The sequence below is a fragment of the Gigantopelta aegis genome, chromosome 3, assembly GCF_016097555.1.
Source record: "Gigantopelta aegis isolate Gae_Host chromosome 3, Gae_host_genome, whole genome shotgun sequence".
Classification (NCBI taxonomy): Eukaryota; Metazoa; Mollusca; class Gastropoda; order Neomphalida; family Peltospiridae; genus Gigantopelta; species Gigantopelta aegis.
In genome coordinates, this window is record NC_054701.1 from 15148681 (window position 1) to 15172378 (window position 23698).

Below are 23698 nucleotides of genomic sequence, written 5' to 3' on the forward strand. Positions count from 1 at the left end.
TGAAACACACAATACAAGACCCCAGTCTCTGTACCTCCTGATACACACAATACAAGACCCCAGTCTCTGTACCTTCAGATACACACAATACAAGACCCCAGTCTCTGTACTTTCTGATACACACAGTACAAGACCCAAGTCTGTACTTCAATACCTGTACTATAAGACCTCAGTCTGTATATATATATATATATATATATAACACAAAACCAAAGATCTATGTACTTCCTGTTAATACAAGGCTCCAGCTTATACATACAGTATATAGGCCATTTTCACAAAAATGGGCAAAACCTCAGCCTAGATGTACTTCAAGATAAGACCCCAGTCTCTCTACTTCCTGATACACATAAAACAAAACCCCAGCCTTTGTATATAGTAGACCTAGCCTTTGTTCAAGGATTTCTGTAATGCTTCCTTCCAGTAGACTGAAGGTTGCTTGTTTACTGATTGATATTATTATTGATATTATTATTAATGCTTTCATGTGAGGCTATCTCCCACTGCAGATGTAGACAGAAGCGCAGACCACAGTATAAAGACTTTCAATGGTAGGAAAGTACATGTATTGGAAATATAATTAATTACGGCTCTGTCACTTTCAAGAGCATTCCAGTTTTCATATTTTCTAGGATTTGGTTAGTTCTTACAGTAGCTATGGACTGTTGAAACTTTTAAACGAACATTAAGGAATGTCTTAATTATCTTGACCTGGGATCATATTTATAGTTTTCTATTACATTACAGGCAGTGAGTTTTGCATGATTCCATGCTTCAGCAAATCTCAGATTTTGGGTTGGAAGTGTAAGATGATAAGACAGAATCCCAAAATGTCTATATTAAATCATGTTTATGATTCTGGTGGAATACTTAAAATAAATCCCAAAATTCAATGCTACATCAGGAGAAATCAGTAAAACCCCACTCTTCTCAAAATAGCAATAGATTTAAGTCACCCACCAACAATCTGGATCTGAAATATTTTTTAACTCATATATTTGTCAAAGTACATTTTATCTTTACATTTTATGTAACATACAAGTTGCAACACAATCAAACTATCAGATCAAGATAGTGGAGTACTATCGGGTTGCAAGATTCATTTCAAACCTGGACTCCCATTATCAACATCAATATATATATATATATATATATATTTAAAAAATTCAAATAAATTAAATTAACAGTAAAAAATCACATCCATGTTCTTCAAAACACAAAAACTAAACATAATGATCAGACCATTTAAACTGCATGGAGAAAAGGTAAAGATTATCAACTTACATCAAAACCTGCTGACAACAATGGTAAAACACCACCATGACCAAACAAAGAACACACACACACACACTAGAAAACCACAACACACCACTGCACTGAACTGTAAACACACCATTTATCACAGATGACACTTTTATAAAAACACTGATGACATGAAAACATTATCATAGATGTCTGAAAAATTGTAAAATTTCCAAGACATAATGGAGAATGTATGTTTATTATCACCATTTTTGAAAAAACAAAACAAAACCCATTGCACCATGATGAGGTGCAACATATTGGGGTAGAAACTTGAGAATATATTTTTAAAGAAGAATCCAACAGGATTAAACGTCTCGCCTACCACAAATGTTTTGGTGCACTATGAAGAACATTCATAGCTAAAACTATAAACCAAGTTTCACTGACCTAGGACTTATAGTTTGTGAGAAACTCATATAAACGCAAATCTTTAACATAAAGGAGAGACAAACATTATTCATTATACCAGGTTAAGCGGTCTTTCACCAAATTTCTGATTTTTGTATGTACAATATAAAATTGAATAAATTTTATTATCAGAAACATAACTCGAAAAATTGCATACTATTTAAAGATCTCCCTCCATTTTAGCTGGCTCATTCTATAATACATTATTAGCACATAATTGTCTAACACGTGACGTACACACATACTCGGTCTTCGCCAGGAAAGTCAAGTGATCACTCACATACCCCTCCACACTTGCCTGGAAAGTTTTAGGAAAGCAGCAATTGATCAACTTGCAATAAATTGTTAATCAATTTTATTAAAAGCTTCATGCACTTGCTCGCCTAGCACTATTTAAGGAGAGTGATCTAGAGGCACTGATTTTCTGTTTTTGATTTTCCCCTTTTCCACACACACACTTCAATTGATTTACTGGTATACAATAAATAAAGATATGCAATGAGGCAAAACATGTCAGTAAAAATAGGAATTTAACTTGTGAATATGCAGACTTTGGACATTCTCAGTTTTCTTTACGAAACTATCCAGAAAATAATTACAACCGATAACACTACAAACCACTTCACTTCACTTGCAAATACTGCATTCCTTTGTGAGATCAAAAATATGGCAAATATTACAAATTAATAGGCAAACAGTATATAATAAATATTTCACTTGAGTAAATGTCGGAGAATTTTAGCTCAAAATGTTCAGTTTCTTATCAAAGTAATAAAAAACATTACAGAAATGTCTTGACATATATCTTTCTGTTAGACTTCTATAATGTGTACATGACATCCATATATTATGCACTCAAGAATGCATCTAAAGACAACAGACTTTTTTTTTTAAATACCCTAGCATTCTCCCCGCCACCCAATTATTTTGCCAACTCTCTGAACTCAAATCCTGGGGGACACATTGCCCAAATATCCTAGATCCAACACGCTAACATGGCATGGTAGAAATGTAATTTTTGTTTTCTAGTCAAGATATAATTTTATATTTAGAATTATTTTTGACCATTAAAAATAATGCATGATAATTAGTGTACTTGTACTACTTGTAAAACATATCATGAATAAATCGAACCGTGGACCAAAAACTGAAGATTTTTTTGTTTTTTTTAAATGAACCATTTCTAGTTTTATGCTAGACAAAAGTACTAAACTGGAGATTTCTATTATAGTGACAGACCCAAGTTTTTAAAGTTTCTGGCAGAAACACTGCACAAAACACATTATTTATTATTTTTTTAAATCAGTTGAATGGATCCGCTGATGTGGTTCAATACTACGATAAAGCACCACAAACAAGCACTCAACCGACTGAGCTTAATCCTGGCCCTATTTCAAGATAAACTTAACTAATAAATATCATATTCTCCTACCTTCGAGTCATCTTCATCATCGTCAGCTTCTGGGTCATACGTTTCAGAAGCAACTGCAAAAAAACGAGAGGATTTTAACATTATCAAAGTACATTGTACAAGTAGATAACCATACTGGAATATTACAAAAATATTTTTGATATTTAAATTGTCTGTATTATTTTATTATTAAGGCAGGGTTTCTGCTAGAAGGTAAAACGTGTAAAATAACATCCCCCCAAAATATTTATAAGGTATGGTGCCATATCCAAAATATTTTGCAGATTTTCTTTTTCAGATGACCATTTGACAAAAATAATTACTATATGATTAATGTTGGCTTTAAAGGATTATAAAACTATTCTTTTGATATATGTGCAGCAGGATGACCCTTTCAGGAAGGAATATACAAAGCAAAGTGAATAGAGACTATCTATATAAATATATCACTCTATTCCATTGGATTCATCATTTTGTCTTCCATACAGAAGGATTACAACCAACACTAAGTTGTCTGTAAGCTACATAATGCTAAAATTGGTCAAAAATATTATTTCAGATGACCCTACAACTTAAGTAGCGTGTCCACTGGTCTGATGTACAGCTGTGAATAGGTTTTTAACGACTGGATCATATAACGGTAGATATGGAAATGTGCTCAAAAACACAAAAGTGCATACAAAACTGTACTGGTAACTGCATAAATGGACATACATACAAAATGTGTCTGCACAAGATGTGTGCACAAGTGGACACGCTACTTTGAACTCATATTGGTTTGTTTTTCATTTTTGATTTTAAAGTTTGATGTTGCTAATATGTCACTTATTTGCATTTCGCTAAATTTTAAGATTGCTAAAATTTAGAGCTAGGCAGTATACCGTACATACTGTTCGGTATCAGTATCATGTCAATACCGATTTACCATACTGACCAAACTTCAAAATACCAAAATGTTGGTATTGAAACATTTTATGCAGCCATGTAGTAAAGCACTAACAATATATCTCACAAGTGCAAAAAAGGGGTTGGGTATAAATCAAGATGAGAAACTTGCGTATGGAATTTTATTTTATTTTGCGATTTTTATTGAGGCATGCATTTAAAGCCGAAAATACCACTTCAGGGCTAGAAATGAAAAAAAAAATCTACATGCACCAGGTGCATGCTGAAAAAAAAGTTACATGCACCATTAAAATTCTGCATGCACCAAAAATAAGGCAACTTCGTTTTTTGTTTTTATACGATGCTATTCGGAATTATTCGGCAATACCTATATTTATTTATTAACAGTACTGGAACGTTATACAACTGCGTTTATTACCGATTCTTGATCAAATTTGAAAATTTCACCCAAAGTAAATGCCTTACAGAAATCTATAATAGGCCTATTACAGAAACGTACGAATATTTGTGTTTTGTATTAAGCAAGTTATCAACATTTTTAACTCGATAAGATCTGTTGGTATAATATAAATTAGCCTACGGAATTCGACGAGAAGTTGCGATTGAAATAATCACTGGCTGACTTCGAGTCAACTACGCGAGTAACGCACCTGCACGTTTGCAATCATCTGATCAAGTGCCCATATAAGAGGTCGAAACTGTTCAAGGCAGTTACGGTGCTTTGTATTGATCACAGATCTCGCGGAGTTCAATTTGTTAGTGACGACAACAACTGTGTTATGTGCGTGAATACCCCAAAGTCGGACTCAACCACCTTCCCTAATACCGTTCACGGATATAACCGAGATATTGCCGGCAATTTTCGCAAATATATTTCACGGAAATGACCAAAAGGGCGCCATTGTTGTAAGTAGGATTATGGGATACCAAATGGATGCGCCCATAAGATAAAAGTTATCGTTTTCATGTGGCGAACAGATTACGAAATGCATGCGCAAAATTCAACAACTTGAATCTGAATCTGGTAGACAACAGGATACTAGTATACTCAATACATAGTACTTGAAAAATATTAGCATGCACTGCGTGCACCCAGTTTTAAAAGTTACATGCACACGCAAAAATCAGCATGCACTGGTGCATGTACTAACACTGCATTTTGAGCCCTGCACTTGATACCGGTATTGTGTCAATACCAAATACCATACCGATACAGAGGTAAATCACCTAAAAAATTACTGATATCGATACCAAACCTCAAATTTCAATAGCATCCCGCTTGACAAATACTTTATGATCTACAGTATATGATAACTGAATAAATCAAAATTTGTTCATCTGCGAGCACTGATAAAGACCTGACGATGACATCAAGTTAAGTATTTCTAACAAATTATGGTGTATGAACTCATGATGAACACATCAACTGACACCATACAACAGGCGGGTAACATTTTTGTTTATTTAGAACATGAACGTATAATTTTATAAACCAACAATGCTGTTTTCATCTCACCTTTGACAAAATCACAAAGACTTGTATGTCACATAACCTTTACATAAAATCTAACATAGAAAGTAATCATTAACACCTGAACTTAAACTTCAGATGACTTTCTTATAAATTGTTTTGTTGTTATATTTTATTTTTAAATGAGACCAAGTATGTGAGGTTTCATAACAGATGTACATGAACAGAGTTATAAACAAACCTGATTTTCTTCTGTTTGTATTTCTATACTGTACAGGTAAATTATGGTATGTGGGGTTTGATACTGCCAGAAAGAAATGTTTGGGTATATGGCGTTATGGAATTGAATGCAACCACAGTAAACAGTAGGTATGGTGGGCCTCTCCCAGAAAGAAATTGGGTTAAATTTAGGGTTAGGGTTAAGAAAATCATACAGTAATGATAGAGTAATTAATTTTGTCAAAAGGTCAAGTTAAAAAAAGGAAATTCAAAATTGTTTGGGTTTGGTGCCATACCCATTTTAGCCTCTGGCAGGAACGATGGCAGGTAAATTATGGTATGTAGGGTTTCATACTAACTGTACATGAAAAGTGTCATAAACAAACCTGATTTTCTTCTATTTGTATTCCTATACTGTGGTGGTATCTCTGTAAAAAAGAAACCAATAGTGTTACAAATATAAAACAACAACAAAATAATAATAATAAAAATCACTGCTGAATCACAAAGTTTTGGGGGGTCACTCTGTGTCTCAGAAAAGACACCACTAGAACACATTCATTTATTAATCATCGGCCATTGGATGTCAAACTTTTTGTACTTTTAATATAGTCTTTTATATTCACCATGCCATAGGCAGGATAGTACACACCATAGACGTTGATATATACCAGTTGTGGTACACTGGCTGGAACGATAAATAGCCCAAGTGCCTTTTACGTTAAAATTTTTTTTATCAAGGTGCCATCTGGTACCTACTTCTAATTGTTTTAATATATACAGATAGTATGAAATGTTTTAGACAAATGAAAAAAATGGTTGTAAATCAGTTGCTATATAGAGGGCTGCCCAATGGGTCCACCAACAGGGCTCAATCCCAGATTGACTGCGCTTTGCCACTGGGCTACGTCCCATCCCGGAAAAGACAGATAACTAAGACGTAACAGACATCGAAATACCGTATTGTTCCTATTTGTAGCGCCCCCTCTAATATAAGCGCCCCCTATGATCACGAGAAGTGTATCATGAAACGGTACCCGTAAAATAGTAAAACTGCCGACTTGCAATGACAATAATCGGTAAACAAATAAAATCCAAACAGGTGAAGCACTACGACACTAGTATGGGTGAACAGTATGTCGCACATGTCGTTTATCAAATGTATGTCGCTGTTATCTCCACGCAGAATGAATGCACGACACTCCGTTAACGCTGTTCAAAACCGGAAGTACAAACATACCGGTAGGTATTTACACCGACACCGTAACACCGTTTAAAATATATTCAGACTGGGTGACAAAATGAAGTGGGCGAGTATGAGGGGTCTCAATCACACACACCTCCCCCACCCCACTTTCAAATACACTCCGCAGGCCCTATATGCCTACGTGCACAGTACCATGTATTTTGATAAATCAGCTGACGATGTACGGTACGCTACGTCATTTCAACAAGAAAACGTCACTGGTGGAGTGACTCAGCCGCAAAGCTTTTGATGTCTAAGCAAGCCAGACACATTGACAGTTTGATACGAGGATTTTTCACACGTATTACGAAACGTGTTCTAGTATTCTAATTAGCGCGCCCCCTTTGTGTTTTGCATCGCGCCCGGGCGCTACAAATAGGAACAATACGGTAAGTATGGTGTATGGTAACCCATGTGCAGGTTAGCACAAAATACAGACCTGGTAACCTATGGGTTACGACACATTTATTAGGGGTGCAACGATACACTCAAAACAGTATTACGATACAACAAACCATACTGCAATATAGTTTATATACGAACTGCAGAACACTTTTCTGTGTCACAATTTTTAGACATTTTTGTTTCCTTTTATCATATTTCACTTTTAGTAATACAAATGTATGTTTATCAATTTATCAATGGATATCGCTGAGCTTATGGTTGCAAAATGCTACAATAATGGAAATATATGTGGTGTTATTGAAAATATGTCTTGGGAGTTAATTTATATCTATCATAAATAAATGGGTTTGACAATTTTTTTTCTTCAAAGACCTTGAAGAGGGTGGAGGATAAAAATCTAGGTTTTATTTTATTATAACCGTACTGTTAATGTCTACAGGTGCGAATAAAGGGTCTACATGCAACTAATTAAATGGAAGTTGTACAAATGAAAAAACACACATTTTTTAATCATGAGCAGCAAGGGATCCAGACCCCAACCAAATCCGCGTGGGATTTAATGATGTACAAAATTAGGAAGGTGTGTGTGTGTGTGTGTAGGATTGTTTATGCACCCCCAAGGGATCAAAAATCCTATCGCCCGACATCCATGCCAAGTGGAATTTTCATGCCGGGCAAGTAATTATGTTAACTGCACATACCCGATGACAAGCGACTAATAACACCAAAAATATTTTTAACTTTGTTACAAATCTTGGGAAGACCTTTAGAAAGAGTTGCGATTGTCCGAGCATTTACATAGCTCTGAGAACTAACTCTAACCCTATATGCTGGAATGATCGGAACTCTTGTTAATGCGTTAACACACCAAAATGGAAAACAATGTGTTGAAAAGTTCGATAATAATTTTAGAGTTACTCCCCTTTTATTATTGACTAAGATCGGTAATTTCTGCCACTGAACGTTCGACTAAATTCGTACAAATAATCGGTTTGATGATCTTCAAACTAGGAAATAGCATGCAATACGCTTTACAGCTCATATACAAATAAACTATACATGCCTTGCGTGTGCAATCAAAATGTTTAATCTTTGCAAACATGGTATATGAGGTGGGATGCAGTTTAAAATTGTAATATTCAAATTAAATTAGACTTTGCAAATGAACGGGGGCGTAAAGCAAGTTCATAATTTCCGAGTTCACTTGAACAAAGCACACATATTATGAACTGTATTCTTATAAAAGTTGCAAGATATTTGAGTTTATATATAATAAACCTTGTAGCAGAACATACTTAATGTTTTTCAGTACTTTGCAAATGTAAATCTACGTTTGTGTAAAATGAACGGGTAAGGTGAAATTAGATTTCATTAGCCCTACGTCATAATTGTGACAAGTTAGATTTCATTAGCCCTAGCTATGCCATAATCGTGTTGGTGCGATGCCCTCTAAGCATACATGAATATATTCATTTTTTTATGCTTTATTAATAGTTTTTAACAAATAAATTATGCTCAATAAGTTAAAAATACAAGGCTGCAATTGATGCAGTGGCATAGCGTGGGCGGGGCCACCGAAGCGGTTGCCCCAGGCACAAAATTCTGGACTGGTGGAAGGGACTTGAAGAATGCTAACGGTCCACTGGTTAGGGGGCGAAATACTTGCCTTGCCCCGGGCGCTGGCAACCCGCGCTATGCCACTGAATGGATGTACACCCCCTCTCCTGCTGTTGTTTACCAAGCCCAGGCTTCTAGAATTTTTATAAAATCCACTAGCCATGGGATCAGTGATTTTAAAACTTTACTAGCCACGATTAAAAATTCACTAGCCCTACTTCACTTTAATTTAAAATAATATTTTACTAAATAATGGCAGGATATTCATATTTACACAATAGACTTAACTGCAACATTTGACTAAAAGATTTCACTAGCCGTCAGGACTGGCAATAATAGATATAATTTACTAGCCCAACATTGAATATCACTAGCCATGGGAATGGGGCTACCATAATCTAGACGCCCTGTAAGCCTGCACTATTTAAAAACATTTCCAGCCAGTGCTCCACAGTTGGTGTAACAAAGGCTATGGTATGTACTATCCTGTCTGTGGGGTGGTGCATATAAAAAAAATCCCTGCTGCTAATCGAAAAGAGTAGCTCATGAAGTGGCGACAGCGGGTTTCCTCTCTCAATATCCGTGTGGTCCTTAACCATATGTCTGACGCCATATAACTGTAAATAAAATATGCCGAGTTGTTGTTAAATAAAACATTTTCTTCCTTCCTTTTTTTATTTAAACATATTTGCAGAGTAACAGAACTCGTTTACTTTGAGCCCAGCTATGGCTGTTTGCCAGAGACTTTTCTCAGCTATGAACAGGGTAAAAACATCCCAGAGAAGAATTTTAGGGCAGAGAGTGTTAAATAATATGCTTACAATAAATTGAATAATGACACATGGGCCAAAATCCCTAAACATTTTTAAACCAATGCCAGCCATAAAAGAATGGCTCACAAGTGGAAAGGGATCTCACCACATCTACAGCCAAACAACATACATCGACACAATAATTATATTTAGATGATGAAGTGGACACTACCAAACAAATAAACTTTAAATCAACAAATGGACACTATTTAAAACAAACCGGCCTCGGTGGCGTCGTGGCAGGCCATCGGTCTACAGGCTGGTAGGTACTGGGTTCCGATCCCAGTCGAGGCATGGGATTTTTAATCGAGATACTGACTCCAAACCCTGAGTGAGTGCTCCGCAAGGCTCAATGGGTAGGTGTAAACCACTTGCACCGACCAGTGATCCATAACTGGTTCAACAAAGGCCATGGTTTTGTGCTATCCTGCCTGTGGGAAGCGCAAATAAAAGATCCCTTGCTGCCTGTCGTAAAAAGAGTAGCCTATGTGTCGACAGCGGGTTTCCTCTAAAAACAGTGTCAGAATGACCATATGTTTGATGTCCAATAACCGATGATAAGATAAAAAATCAATGTGCTCTAGCGGCGTCGTTAAATAAAACAAACTTTACTTTTACTATTTAAAACAAAGTTTAAATCAACAAGTAGAGAAGACAGTGGATACTACTGGACAGACATGTACATTTAGTACTTCCTGGGTAAGTGTTGTAACCTATTGGCAAAATTCTTTATTTGTGCAATAAAACTAATCAGTGTTCGAGATTAACGGTATCCCGATATCCAGTGGATACCAGAATTTAATTTTGGATACCAGACTTCAAGAACCCAGTATCCCACATAATACTAAATTCTCAGGTGGGATACCAGATTTTGAAATGTTAGTATCCAACTGGGATACTGCCCCAAAATTTTAATCTCGAACACTGCTAATTACTTTCAAGATTATTACATTATTAAGAACTGTATTAAATTAAATAGGAGTAACACAATTGGTTACTGTAAGAAGTATGGGCAAGTGGAAAAATATATGGGACAAGTGAATATCTGATAGGCACTTGCCCTGTAGCAAGAAATTGTTTTGAAATTTTTTTGAACCCCTGACCCTGCACTAGGGGGTAGGAGTGAACCACAAAGATTGTGGCAAGTTGACCCACAATTGAAAAAGCTAGCAGGAGTCCATTATTCAGTCATAACCAATTGCCAACCCCTTGGATCCCCCCCCCCCCCCCCCCCCCCAAAAATTATTTTATATTTTGTACGGCCCTGGAATTGACTGCACTCGAGTCTTGATAAGCCTGGTATTTCACAGAATGGTTATTAATTATATGAAAGGTGATACATGTTTACTATATATTTTAAGAACATTTCTATTAGTTGCTTCAAACGGGTGAAATAACACAACATGAATCTTTCGACTCGTGTATTGATACTTGTTGCTCTATTCCAATTTCCAGCCTACCAGAAGGGGAACTTTCCTCGTCATCTTCGGTCTCCATGGATTCGGTGTCATCATCTGTTCGTGGAATAAAATGAACACACTGTTTGCCAAGAGCCGTAGTTTTATCGTCATTATTTTTATTATTCAGTTTATTGAAGTAATCGGCCGCAAACTGTACCAGATCAGTAGGCGACGGTTTCTCCCGTAGAACCGACACGGTGAATTCCTGTAACAAATCAGTCAACCCTTCTGGGATTTCGAAGTTCATGGTGAACACATCCAACGAACCCAGTTAATTATATGGCGAATATGTTATCCACACCATGTAGATAAATACAAATCCATCACTTGATTCACACTATCGTCGATACAATTGAAAGAACATGCTGAGGATCCACGCTTTAGCATAAATGCATAATCACACCAAGGTTACACTAAACTTGACGTCAAACAAACCGGACGCGATTAGTGCGCCGTTCAGGATTTTTTTTTCAGTAAATCTAGATCTTTTAACACACATTTATTTGCTATTTTTGCTATGCCTAATTTCATTGTTTTAGTAGCGAATATGCAATTCAAGTTTAATAATCATAAAGAAAAGCAGAGGAAAACAAAAGATGTTAGAACTATTTTTGATTGCAGAAGAGACGTTATTAGGCTAGACTGAAACCATGACCTCTGCCACTAGGGCATGTGCAAACTTTATCAAGCTTGGCATGTTCAGCGACAGAGAGCGACGCTAACGCTCGCGACTGTTTGACTGGTCGTTATGATAACGTTAAAGGTGTTTTTTTTAAATATATATTTAACGACACTACTAGAGCACATTGATTTATTAATCATCGGCTATTGGTATCGTCCGTTGCCCTGTTTCGGTGGTTGCATCGTTTGTGTGCAACAGTACGTACATTTGAATATTTTTGACTAATTTGAGTTATGCATGGGGAAAGTAAACAAATGTCTGTTATATTCACAGAAATGTCCGTAAGAATAAAGTTAAAACCAGCAAAGAAAACAAGATTGAACTTTACCCACTCATAAACACGGCACATTTCTTAATACTTTTATTTTTCTATGATTTTCAAAGACTGTTTTTTGAAAGAAATCTTAATTTTTAAAACTATTTCTGTCTGCTCTCAGCTGTACTGGATTGAAATTACACGATTGTCACGGCATCTGCTGGTAAAAGTCTCTTTACAGATACTTGCCAAAAATATATAAGGATATTATGTTTTAACATAAATATCTTTCTGGATATCTATTTATATATTTATTAAAACTCAGAATGCAGCTTATATTTTTTAACAAAACAATTTTACCATTATAACCATTCATTTGCTCAACTTATTGCAAGACATCATGATTGTTATATTCGTTTTCCTAAAATGTCTGTTAATATTGGTTCTCGAGGACGCCATTTTGTAATTTTCCTTAAAATGTTTTTTTTTTATAAATTATTATAAGTGCATGTTTTGTTGAAAAACATACCAGTTTTGATAAAACACTGAAAAAAATTGTGTTGGAAATTTTTGCTGTAAGCTATAGCACTAAACGTATCACTCACCGGAACAGGTTACGTAGTTAACAATATTTACTGCCGATGCATGCTAGTTTTTGACTTAAACTTAGCTACTTTGCGGCCAGTTTAGTGCTCATGTGAAGCGTAGAAATACTAATAAAAAGGTAGGTATTTTAATAAAAACTGTTTATAAATATTGATATGTTTTAGAACCGAATGCTTATGCTCACCGAAACTGGTTCACCCATGATATTTTGACATATAGTTTTAGAAAGGAAACCTGCTATTTTCCCCATTAGTATATATATATATATATATATATATATATATATATATATATATATATATATATATATATATATATGCACCATCCTACAGCCTTTGAATCTATACATGTACCAGTCGTGTTGCACTGGTTGAATGGGCCACCGACGAGGTTCGATCTCAGACAGACCGCTTTACCACTGGGCTACGTCCCGCCCCCTTGTCGCAATGAGGTCATTTGGTTTCTCGTGAAGCTAATAAATCAGTCGACCGAACGTTTTTTTTTTTTTTTTTTGGCTCGGTCTGCCTGATTTATGTTTGCTTGTATGGGGCCGTTCAACAATTATGAATGTCCAAATTGGCTCTCTTTTAAAAACAACAACAAAAAAACTAACATTTTTAATAATACTAATACCCACCACCCCATGTAACGTTTCGTAACGCTAAAGCCACCCGTTCGTCAAAAACTACGTAAAACTCGTCAATACCACACCTCCTCTCACCCACCCCGGTTTCGCCTGTCACAATGACGTAATTTAACCATGAGAGGATGAGAGGGGTGAATAATAATTTAAAAAAAATGAGGGAAGTTATATTTAAAGTGCACTTTTTCATGTTTTTGGGGTGGGTTTTTGGAGTCAACTGCCCCACATAGTTAAAACCATGGGGTCGAACTGGAATGTAAATGTACTCGACGTCGAAGTTTCATTGACGCGACAAACAGAATGTTCTGCTATTACATAAATGGAAGTCGATTCTAGTTAGTGATATACCTGTTATGACAATACATTGACGAAACTACTGAGAATATTCGGGACAAATTAAAGGGAATAGTCGAAGTGCGCACAGTGTATGTATCTGGATGCAAGCAATAAAACTGTATCGCATGGAGCCAATCACACGATGCATGAAGACTTGTGGGATGGTGTTCTACATCCGGGAAAGTGTTTGTTGCAGTTCTTGGAGAGTTGTTGGAGGCACGGCAATCGTCGAAGACGTTTATCCATCTCGTCCCATATATTACTTTATATAGGCGACAGATTCGAGGATCGCGCTGGCAATGACAAAACATCGACGATGTTCTGGTTCAAATAGTGCTCCAACAATCTGGCCATGTGCGATCTGGCTGCGTCGTGCTGTAGGATTAGGCCAGGGCCTTGCTGGTTTCATAGGCAACAGATCCGGGGATTGCGCTGACAGTGGCAACACATCGACGATGTTCTGGTTCAGATAGTGCTCCAACAATCTGGTCATGTGCGGTCTGGCTGCGTCGTGCTGTAGGATCAAGCCAGGACCTTGCTGGTTCATAAACGAAATAATGACGGGTTGCCCCGTCCGATCATTTAACACTGGGCTTTGAGGTTCCACTCGATGGTCTATAACTGATTCCTTTGGGTTACTGCGATCCCTCTACTAGCCGTAACTTCACCATATCCAACGCGATCAGCTTCAGGGACAGCTTTGGGCATAGCCTTTACCGCGATGTCCGTCGGCGCGAACCAGAGTCACATATGAACACTGACTGATACTATCGCATTCCATCACATCACATTGATCTAACGTTATGCGCAAAAACCAGTCTACCGAGATTTCTCACCCTCTTGAACATGTCTCTACTATCGGACTACCGGTAACTTCCAAAATTGTATACATTCCCGAAACTCAACCTTCAAGGTACTGGTGTCACATTTCGCTGTTTTCACGTTTCTGTGATAAATAAGGCCATCGGTCTACAGGCTGGTAGGTACTGGGTTCGGATCCCAGTCGAGGCATGGGATTTTTAATCCAGATACCAATTCCAAACCCGGAGTGAGTGCTCCGCAAGGCTCAATGGGTAGGTGTAAACCACTTGCACCGACCAGTGATCCATAACTGGTTAAAAAAAGGCCATGTTTTGTGCTATCCTGCCTGTGGGAAGCGCAAATAAAAGATCCCTTGCTGCTAATCGGAAAGATAGCCCATGAAGTGGCGACAGCGGGTTTCCTCTCAAAATCTGTGTGGTCCTTAATCATATGTCTGACGCCATATAACCGTAAATAAAATGTGTTGAGTGTGTCGTTAAATAAAACATTTCTTTCTTTCTTTTTCTTTCTGTGATAAATAACTACAAATTGAACGCGTCCATTACCATCGGTCGTCTCCAATGAAAACAAATTGTTTCTGCTGTTGAATTAAAATAGGTCTATTTGTTTGTAATTTGTATGGGCATATCATATGTTTACATTTAGAAGCAAAATTAATAATACTTTTAGCGAGAAGCCGCTCTTATAAAACGTTGAGACTGCACCTTAATTGAAATTGTCGTAATTTCCTAACATTAACATTTTGAAATATTATTATTAGGCAATAGCTTCCTTTACCAAAAGTCATCCATGGTTACTGCCAGAGGGTACAAAGGGTAAAATTACATACCCTAAAATCCTGGAAATTCATGGATATCATACATTTTAAACTGCTGTTTAAAATTTGTCCAAATACACGAAATGTGGTGTTCAATTTCAAAAGATTTCAAACCCATACCACCTAGTAGGGGCACTTATGATAGGTTTTCTTTTTAGTACATACCCTCTCAATTATTTTCTGGCAGAACCCTGCCATCGGTTCCATTGAGTTACCACACAAATGGTAAACATGGCATAAATTGTTATTAATGCATTTGACGATTCTGGAAACGAACTTCGCACGGAATATGTAATGACAGATACTGACAGTAAAATAACGTTTATTAGTTAAAAAACGCAAATTTTAGACAAGCAATTACAAGATTAAGAATTTGTGCTCAGAGGGTAAAATGGATATGCGCCAAACCCATATTTTTTTGCAGATTTGCTTTTTTTTTTTTTTTTTTACAAGTTAACCTTTTGACAAAATGAATTACTCTTATCATTACTGTATGATTTTCTTAACCCTAACCCTAAACGTAACCCATTTTCTTTCTGCTTCCTACTTTCAAAGATAATGAACATGCACGTTAAAATACTCATACTGATGTGGGAAAGCTGTTGGGATAAATCGTAACTACTTGAGTAAAACGAGATCGTGCAGAAATGGATTACATTTGGTAAGATGTATGATTATTACATCGTAACTGCCAACTCAAAAGAAACGAGTCATAGCCAAGAACTAAATTCTAACAGTTAAAGCATCTAAACGATCGGTAATATTTTTCATGGTAAACTTATATAAAATATAACAATCTATCATGATGAGGGAAGGTGGGGTGGAGTGTTAGTTATGCACTTTAAGGTGATCTTAGCGCAAATAAATCGCATCGAGGAACGGGGCCCTGTGCAACTGACTGCTCCACTAAGTATATATGCACTTAGTATCGAACATTAACAAGATTCGACTATGAAGATCACCTTCTTAGTGCTGCCCGGATTATAACATTGCCATGACGTTGTGTTCAAGTTTTCTATCTAGGCTTTGGATCCAGTACCTAGCAGCTAAAATCCTTATAGCATTACGGTTGACCACAGCGATATCACGGCCGTTTGCACCAAGTAAAGTGCACCAGTTTTAGATCTTTCTGTTCAGTTCAATCATGGCGTTTGTAATGCCTATGGTAGTGGCGCTTTGTCGCAATGTCATAAATAAATAGCACCACCCACCGCTCGTAAACGTTAGCTGCACATATTGCAAATAAATCTTCCCCATCGCATGTCTGACGATTGCAGTGCATTCATAGAAGGCTGTCCCTATCCTAATAGCATGTCAATTACTTCAAAGAAAGAAATGTTTTATTTAACGACGCACTCAACAAATTTTATTTATGGTTATATAGCGTCAGACATATTGTTAAGAACCACAGAGATATTTAGAGAGGAAACCCACTGTCACCACTTCATGGGCTACTCTTCTCGATTAGCAGCAAGGAATCTTTTATATGCACCATCCCACAGACAGGGTAGTACATACCACGGCCTTTGATATACCAGTCATAATGCACTGGCTGGAACTAGAAATAGGTAAAGCAAAACTCTTTTACACAATAACGTTTCTCAAGTCTAAAACAGAAGGTACATGGGGGTTAACAACTGAAGTAGCAACCAATTATTTATAAAGAGGTGGACCAAAAAAGCGTATGTTTTTCGCACTGTGACCTACTTTTCATGCATCACTGCCCATAAAGCAAATCTTTGTCCAGGCCATATCTTCCTTATCAATTCAATCAGCAAACCTTGCATGCAAGTATAAAACTTGGGATGGCAGTGTATTGCATACCATAACTTGGTCACTGCAACCTACTTTTGACAGGTATATCATGTACCTCACCGGTACTCTTGTTCTGTTGTTACACACATTAAACATTCAGTGTTTTATTTTCCGAGGCTACAGATCCATACCTTCAAAACTGCAGGGTGACATTGTTCTTAGGTTAAAAAGGTAGATAAGTATACAACACAGGGATGTTTTGCATAAGTAATAAGTATGCAACACAGGAATGAATGAATGAATAAATGTTTAACGACACCCCAGCACGAAAAATACATCGGCTATTGGGTGTCAATCTATGGTAATGCAAACAAATAAGGTGACGATAAACATCAATATAAAAATTCTAGATTTAAATAAAAACAGTGTAAAGAACTGTGCAAAAATACAAATATCACAGATAGATACTGACTTTTACTCAATATTTCAATTTGTGCTGTATTAGCCAACGAGAATGTTACACCCCTGCACCACGGTGAGGTTACAGCACGCGCAGGGGTGCAACACAGGGATGTTTTTCCATGATCACAGTAAGTTTGTACTAGTCTATCAGGGTTTCTGTATAGTGCTATGGAATTAAATATTTACAGTGTGTGTGCTGAATGCAAGTGGGAAAAAAATGGGTTAGATTTAGGATTAGGGTTAAGAAAATTATACATTAAAAATAAAGAATCTTGAATTTTTGTCAAAAAAGTTAACTTCAAAAAATAAAATCTACAAAAATATTTGGGTATGGCACCATGCATATCCGTTTTACCCTCTGGCAGAAACCCTGTCTATTAGTAAACATATTATTTCACTTTTAAACAGCAACGAAGTACAATACATGGATACCAGCCAATCATCTCCACTGCCAACCATTTGAAGAATTGTCTCACTAATTAATACTAGGTTCAAACTATAAACTGTCATGATGAACATGACCAACTCTACAATTGCAATGTAATTCCCCCCCCCCCCCCTCCACCTCCACTCCAGACTATGATGGGTGTGCTCATATAAATAACTAATTGGTTGTAAGACTTGTATATAGAGTTGTATGAAAGGAAATGTATTTAACGACAAACTCAATATAGAGTTGTATGAGTGCTCAGACTAGCAACTGGACAATTGTATAAGTCAACAGATCAGTGAGTTGGCCAGCTCTGTTGTGACAGTTGGTACTCTGAGTCTAGAATAATGGAGGATTCATCATGCTGCTTCTGAGAAAACTATAAATTTGCCCAATTATGACTTCCAAATGGCCTTTTTTTTTTATTGAGTTAAGATTTTATTATACATGATGATAATGATGTAAAGTATATTATGGAGCACACATCCATTAATTAAGTCAGTAAAAACAATAACCCCCCCTCCCCTCAACAACAACAAAAAACCCACCCACCAACACTTAAATAATATACTGCAAAAGTGACTGCTACCTGTATTTAAATTTAATAGCCACAGGTCCTAGCATAGGTGACTTGAAATGTACATTATATGACTTGCAAGCCATTTTGCAAACATTAAACAACCAATGATGGCTAAAAGCAAGTGTAGTTATATATATAGTTTTACTGATGACTAAATAGAAATAAATCACTTAAAAAAAAAAAAAAAAATTTTAACAAGTGGACTATGGTGACTTTGTAGCCAGTTGAATGAATGAATGTTTAACGACACCACAGCACAAAAATACAAATCGGCTAGTCTTGTAGCCAACTGAATGAAATACTTTTCGTGACAAATTAAATGACTAAATTTTAAAATATTCACATTGAACATACTGACTTTTTTTTCAAACAATCATCACACAATTTAAAAAAAAAAAAAATGAGTAAACCATGTTAATACATTCAACAAATTTAAGTACTAATTATTATTCTATATCATAATACTACAATCTATTTATTGAACTGGAAACCAGCTTGCAAATGACACCTATACTGGCTGGGTCCTCATTTTAATAATAAAAATAAACTACTCTTTAGGTGTCATACTTAATAAGAAAGAAGAGTTGTAGCTGGAAATAAACTAAAATATACTAGTCACAAGTTAAGGGCCAGTATCAAAGTTTACCTTACTTTTTCAAAAAAGAATAATTAAATCAGAACCGGTGATTAAAGTAATGAAAAGTGGGTTACAGACTTGAATAAAGCATTTCAGATTGCATGTACAAAGCCTGATACTCACAGCTTGTTTGGTTGCCAATCATATGGCAAATGCATAAAAACTCCAAGATTGTTTGATTTTTTAAAACTTTTTTTTTCTGACTAAGCAGGACAACTGCCTGAAAACTGCATGGTGCAAGTGAAACTCCTTTTTTATGTTTGAGTACAGTTGGGAGGGTATAAATGTCTGCAATCTGGCTTCGGATAACCATGCCATGGTATTATTATTGCCACTAATGCGTAAACTGAGCATTCTGGACTGTAGTCGAGCCTTGCCATGTCTGAATGATGGCATATCCATGAGACAAGTAGCAAGATGCCTGCAAGTGAGCCAATCCGTCATCCATTAACTGCGAATGGGCTACCCCTCTCAGATGCACTGTCCATGTGGCTCTCAACCTCTTGTGACTAGTATAGTTGTGACAGTTGACATTCATATTTTTTTACAGTGGTGAGATGTAGCCAAATGGTAAAGTGCTTGCCTGATGCATGGTCAGAGGATAGATCTCTGTTGGTGGACCCATTTGGCTATTTCTTGTTCCAGCCAGTGCACCACGACTGGTATATCAAAGGATGTGGTATGTGCTATCTTGTCTGTGGAATGGTGCATATAAATGATCCCTTGCTACTAATGGAAAAATGTAGCAGGTTTTCTGTCTAAAACTGTCAAAATTACCAAATGTTTGACATCCAGTAGCCGATGATTAATGAATCAATGTGCTCTAGTGGTGTTATTAAACAAAATAAACTTTAATTTCATATTTTTTATATTATTCAATGTGGTAAAATACATCTTCAACTCGGGCAAAGATTCTAAAAATGACCCGTGGACTGGTACAACCATGTCCGGTGTATCGGCGTGTCTGGTGATTCGGCGCACTTGGTATTTTGCTCAAGTATGCTTAGGAAGTTGTCATGTTGTCAGTGTTTTTAACGAATTAAAGTTCAATTCCATTTTCAATGTTCAATCAAGTATCAACATATTTATTGTTACGGGAACAATTAACGGGTTTTTTTTATAGAATTATCAATAATTATATATAATTTCAAAATAAATAATTCACCTGCTTTCGTGTATATAAATGCGAAGTAGGTCAGCCTTATTGATATTAACCAGTCTAAAAACACTTTTCCCGCATTTTTAAAATTACAGTAATTATTTTTTTCGGTTATTTGTATTTAAACAAAAGGAAAACACAGACAAATGCAAACAAAACAAAACTTTTACACCACAGTCATTCCAGTTCACAATTGTCAAATTGTTACAAAAAAAATAAAAAATAAAATAATAAAAAAAATAATAATAGAGAAATAAGATCCAGTGTGTGCACAATCTACCCGAGAGAAAAAAAATCCATGTAGGCATTTTAGCCATGCATAGCAATAAACATATATGCATCTGTAGTACTGTGCCACTGAAGAAAACGATTCCGAAACTGATCACGGGATGGGTCATGTGTGATCGTTAATTTTCATAGTAATATTTTTTAACAAGACAAAACAAAAACGTTGCCTACTAAAGTAATCCTGGGACAATACAGTAGCGTTTATGGGCATCAAAGTGAGGTCATATGCGCTTTATAAATAGCGAGGTCACCGATGCACATCTACTGCGCCGAATCACCGGACATGGAAATCGTTTTGGATACAAGGGGAGGGTCTAATTTATGGAAAATCTTAAAATGTTTATTTACTACAGACATAAAAGAATTTGTAGTGTATCTCAGATTATGCACTGCTTCATTGGTGAGGGGCATATTGTATTAAGTATGTCACAGTGTTCACATAGAAAATGGTCTTTGAATGCTTAGGTGCGCGTATTCACCGGACAGCACTGTACTGGATTAGACCTATCTTGTATCTATGAACGTGATGACTTCTATAGTCCCTCCCAGCCTCCATGAACAATGTGGGGTTTTAAAATAATTTTAGTTTGATTTGACAGAAGAACCCCCCCCCCCCCCCCCAACACTATTTATGTGTGTAATTTAGAAAGCAATCAGTTCTGAAATAAATAACTTGTAGTACAAATACCATAGAAAGAAACGGCGCTCGCTGTGGGAATTAGAGCTCTATTGGAAAAACCTGGCTACTTTGAATGAGTTTATTAACTTGGATATACTGTAGGCATCAGTTACAAATGTCAATATTTAAAATAACTATAAATCTATCAGGTAACATCATTTGGTATTTTGTAGGTGTCACGACGATTAGCAAGTCAACTTTATGCAAATGACTCCATTGACGACCTCAGGTTATTACCCCCGTCTATAATATTTAGGCCTATCGTGATAGCGCCTCAATGATTTGTTTATATTATTATTAAACTAAACTGCTATATTATAGTCTATATTTTAACATAAGTTATATTTCACGCGACTACTTACTGCCTTGATGAGCTAGGCAATCGAAACATTGTCCCATTCCTACACTACGGCCAGTTCAAGGTCACCGACGCCTGCAATGTTTGGATGACGTTCAAGTACAACTGTAACACAAATGTTCAATTGAAGAAATATCTGACGAATTTACAGGTCATTCTCACACTTGAATGGTATTAGGCTGAAGCAATTCCCGAGTCAAAAATACAGTCTTTGACGTTATGCTAGAGGAACGCACACAAAAGGTTTACGGGCATGCAATCTAGCAACATGCAAATTAGTACCGGTACAAACTTCCGAATTCCAGTCGCGTCGAAAAGTAGGTCCATAGCCTATAGCCTAGGCATAGCTCCCCGGGTGGAGGGAGGAACTCAGAAAGTGTTGAATGAATTTCTATTTTTTTGGATTAGTGCTTTTCAAATGACTATGTAAAAAACATTCGTGGTCCGTATAGTAATTTCGATGGTCTTGCACAGTTCGTTCCTCCGCCAATGTGTATCGAACTACAGAATTGAATGGGGTAGGTTACATTAAACTATTACGGTCTACCGTATATAGTATAGTAATCGATGATGTAATTGATAAACGACGTCATAGCTGCTTTCTGTCAATGTTTTCTCTTTTTTTCTTTTTGCGGAGGAGTAAATTCCTCTTAATATATATAATCTTTATTGCAATGTTGTATGTTCACACTGTTTAATGGAAAATGTTCTCCGTAAAAACAAACTTTTATATAAGCATTTACTTATCATAACAGGGATTTACTTTACATACACTGATGCGCAGCAAAACCGCTTACGGTAGGCTAAGGTCTCACTACACATATGTCATCTGCCATTTAAACCCATGTCAAATGAAGATTGCCACTAGAACGGGTTCTCGTTGGCACTAACAACATACACCATTGCGAACATACATTATATAAGCATTTATTTTCACTCCAAAATTGAGAACATTTCCGTTTCAGTTTGTTTTGCTATTAGACCGCATCTGGCTGTGATACCAGTCCGAACAGGTAGTTCATTAACCGATTCACTCCGGCTGTCTCTTGCGCTATACACCCATGTCCCAAAAGGTCAATGCACAATATTACAAAATACATGGGCAAAATACAGCCAGAAGGCTTACCATTAAACATACATATTGTTTTAATTATTCACCATTTCCTAGAAGTGAATATGTGAACCATAAATTGTGTCACAGTTAGGAACTGTAGTGGACCGTCCTCAATGAACTCTCACTCGGAAGTGATCTGTGTAGTGAGACCTAAGGTCGACGACAGTCACTTTTCGCACCCTTGTTTTGACTTGTTATAGAATTTTGACAGGGGTCAAGGTTAATAGACTAGTTTTTATTTTAATGTGGCGAAGCATTGCATCTCCTTACAAAGAAAACATTTTTATTTAACGACGCACTCAACACATTTTATTTACAGTTATATGGCGTCAGACATATGGTTAAGGACCATACAGATATTGAGAGGAGACCCGCTGTCGCCACTTAATGGGCTACTCTTTTCGATTAGCAGCAAGGGCTCCTTACAATAACCAGTTCAATTTAGTTCAATTTATTGCATATTACCAAACAAGCTGGTGTCAGCAAACAGATAAAAAAAAAAACATACAACATGTATAACAACAACAACAATTAATAATAATAACAATATTAATGTACATGCCAGACGGAGAAACAAAGTTTGTATTATATTTGTAGGAATAAAGTATATTATAAAAATAAATGGTTAAAGTATTTGGAAATAATTAAATTAAATTGCTGCACCACTGATAGCTGGAACAAGAACTTTACGTTTAGAAATACAGCCGTCAATAAAAGTTAATACATGGTTAAGAATTTCAATGTCACCATTATTGTATGACTTAATAAATATAAATTGTAAATTGCTATTTAGAGTAAAGAAGTCGGAAAAGGA

The 23698-nt window shown here is 36.3% G+C and overlaps 1 protein-coding gene across 7 annotated transcripts in view; it reads right to left on the reverse strand.

Moving 5' to 3' along the window:
• The window catches only part of LOC121367570 (cAMP-dependent protein kinase type II regulatory subunit-like), a 92442-nt gene extending 70222 nt beyond the window's left edge, over positions 1-22220 (reverse strand). For 4 of the 7 annotated variants that reach the window (XM_041491831.1, XM_041491829.1, XM_041491828.1 and 1 more), the window contains exons 1-3: positions 11261-11701; positions 6107-6148; positions 3146-3198 (exon numbers count right to left, since the gene is read on the reverse strand). In XM_041491831.1, the coding sequence (XP_041347765.1) occupies positions 3146-3198; positions 6107-6148; positions 11261-11507 (342 nt within the window). In that variant the 5' untranslated portion in view covers positions 11508-11701. Of the gene's footprint in view, positions 1-3145; positions 3199-6106; positions 6149-11260; positions 11703-21774 lie in introns of those variants that run through there. The other 3 variants (XM_041491833.1, XM_041491832.1, XM_041491827.1) reach the window with 3 other exon arrangements.
• Between the last annotated feature and the right edge of the window lie 1478 nt (positions 22221-23698).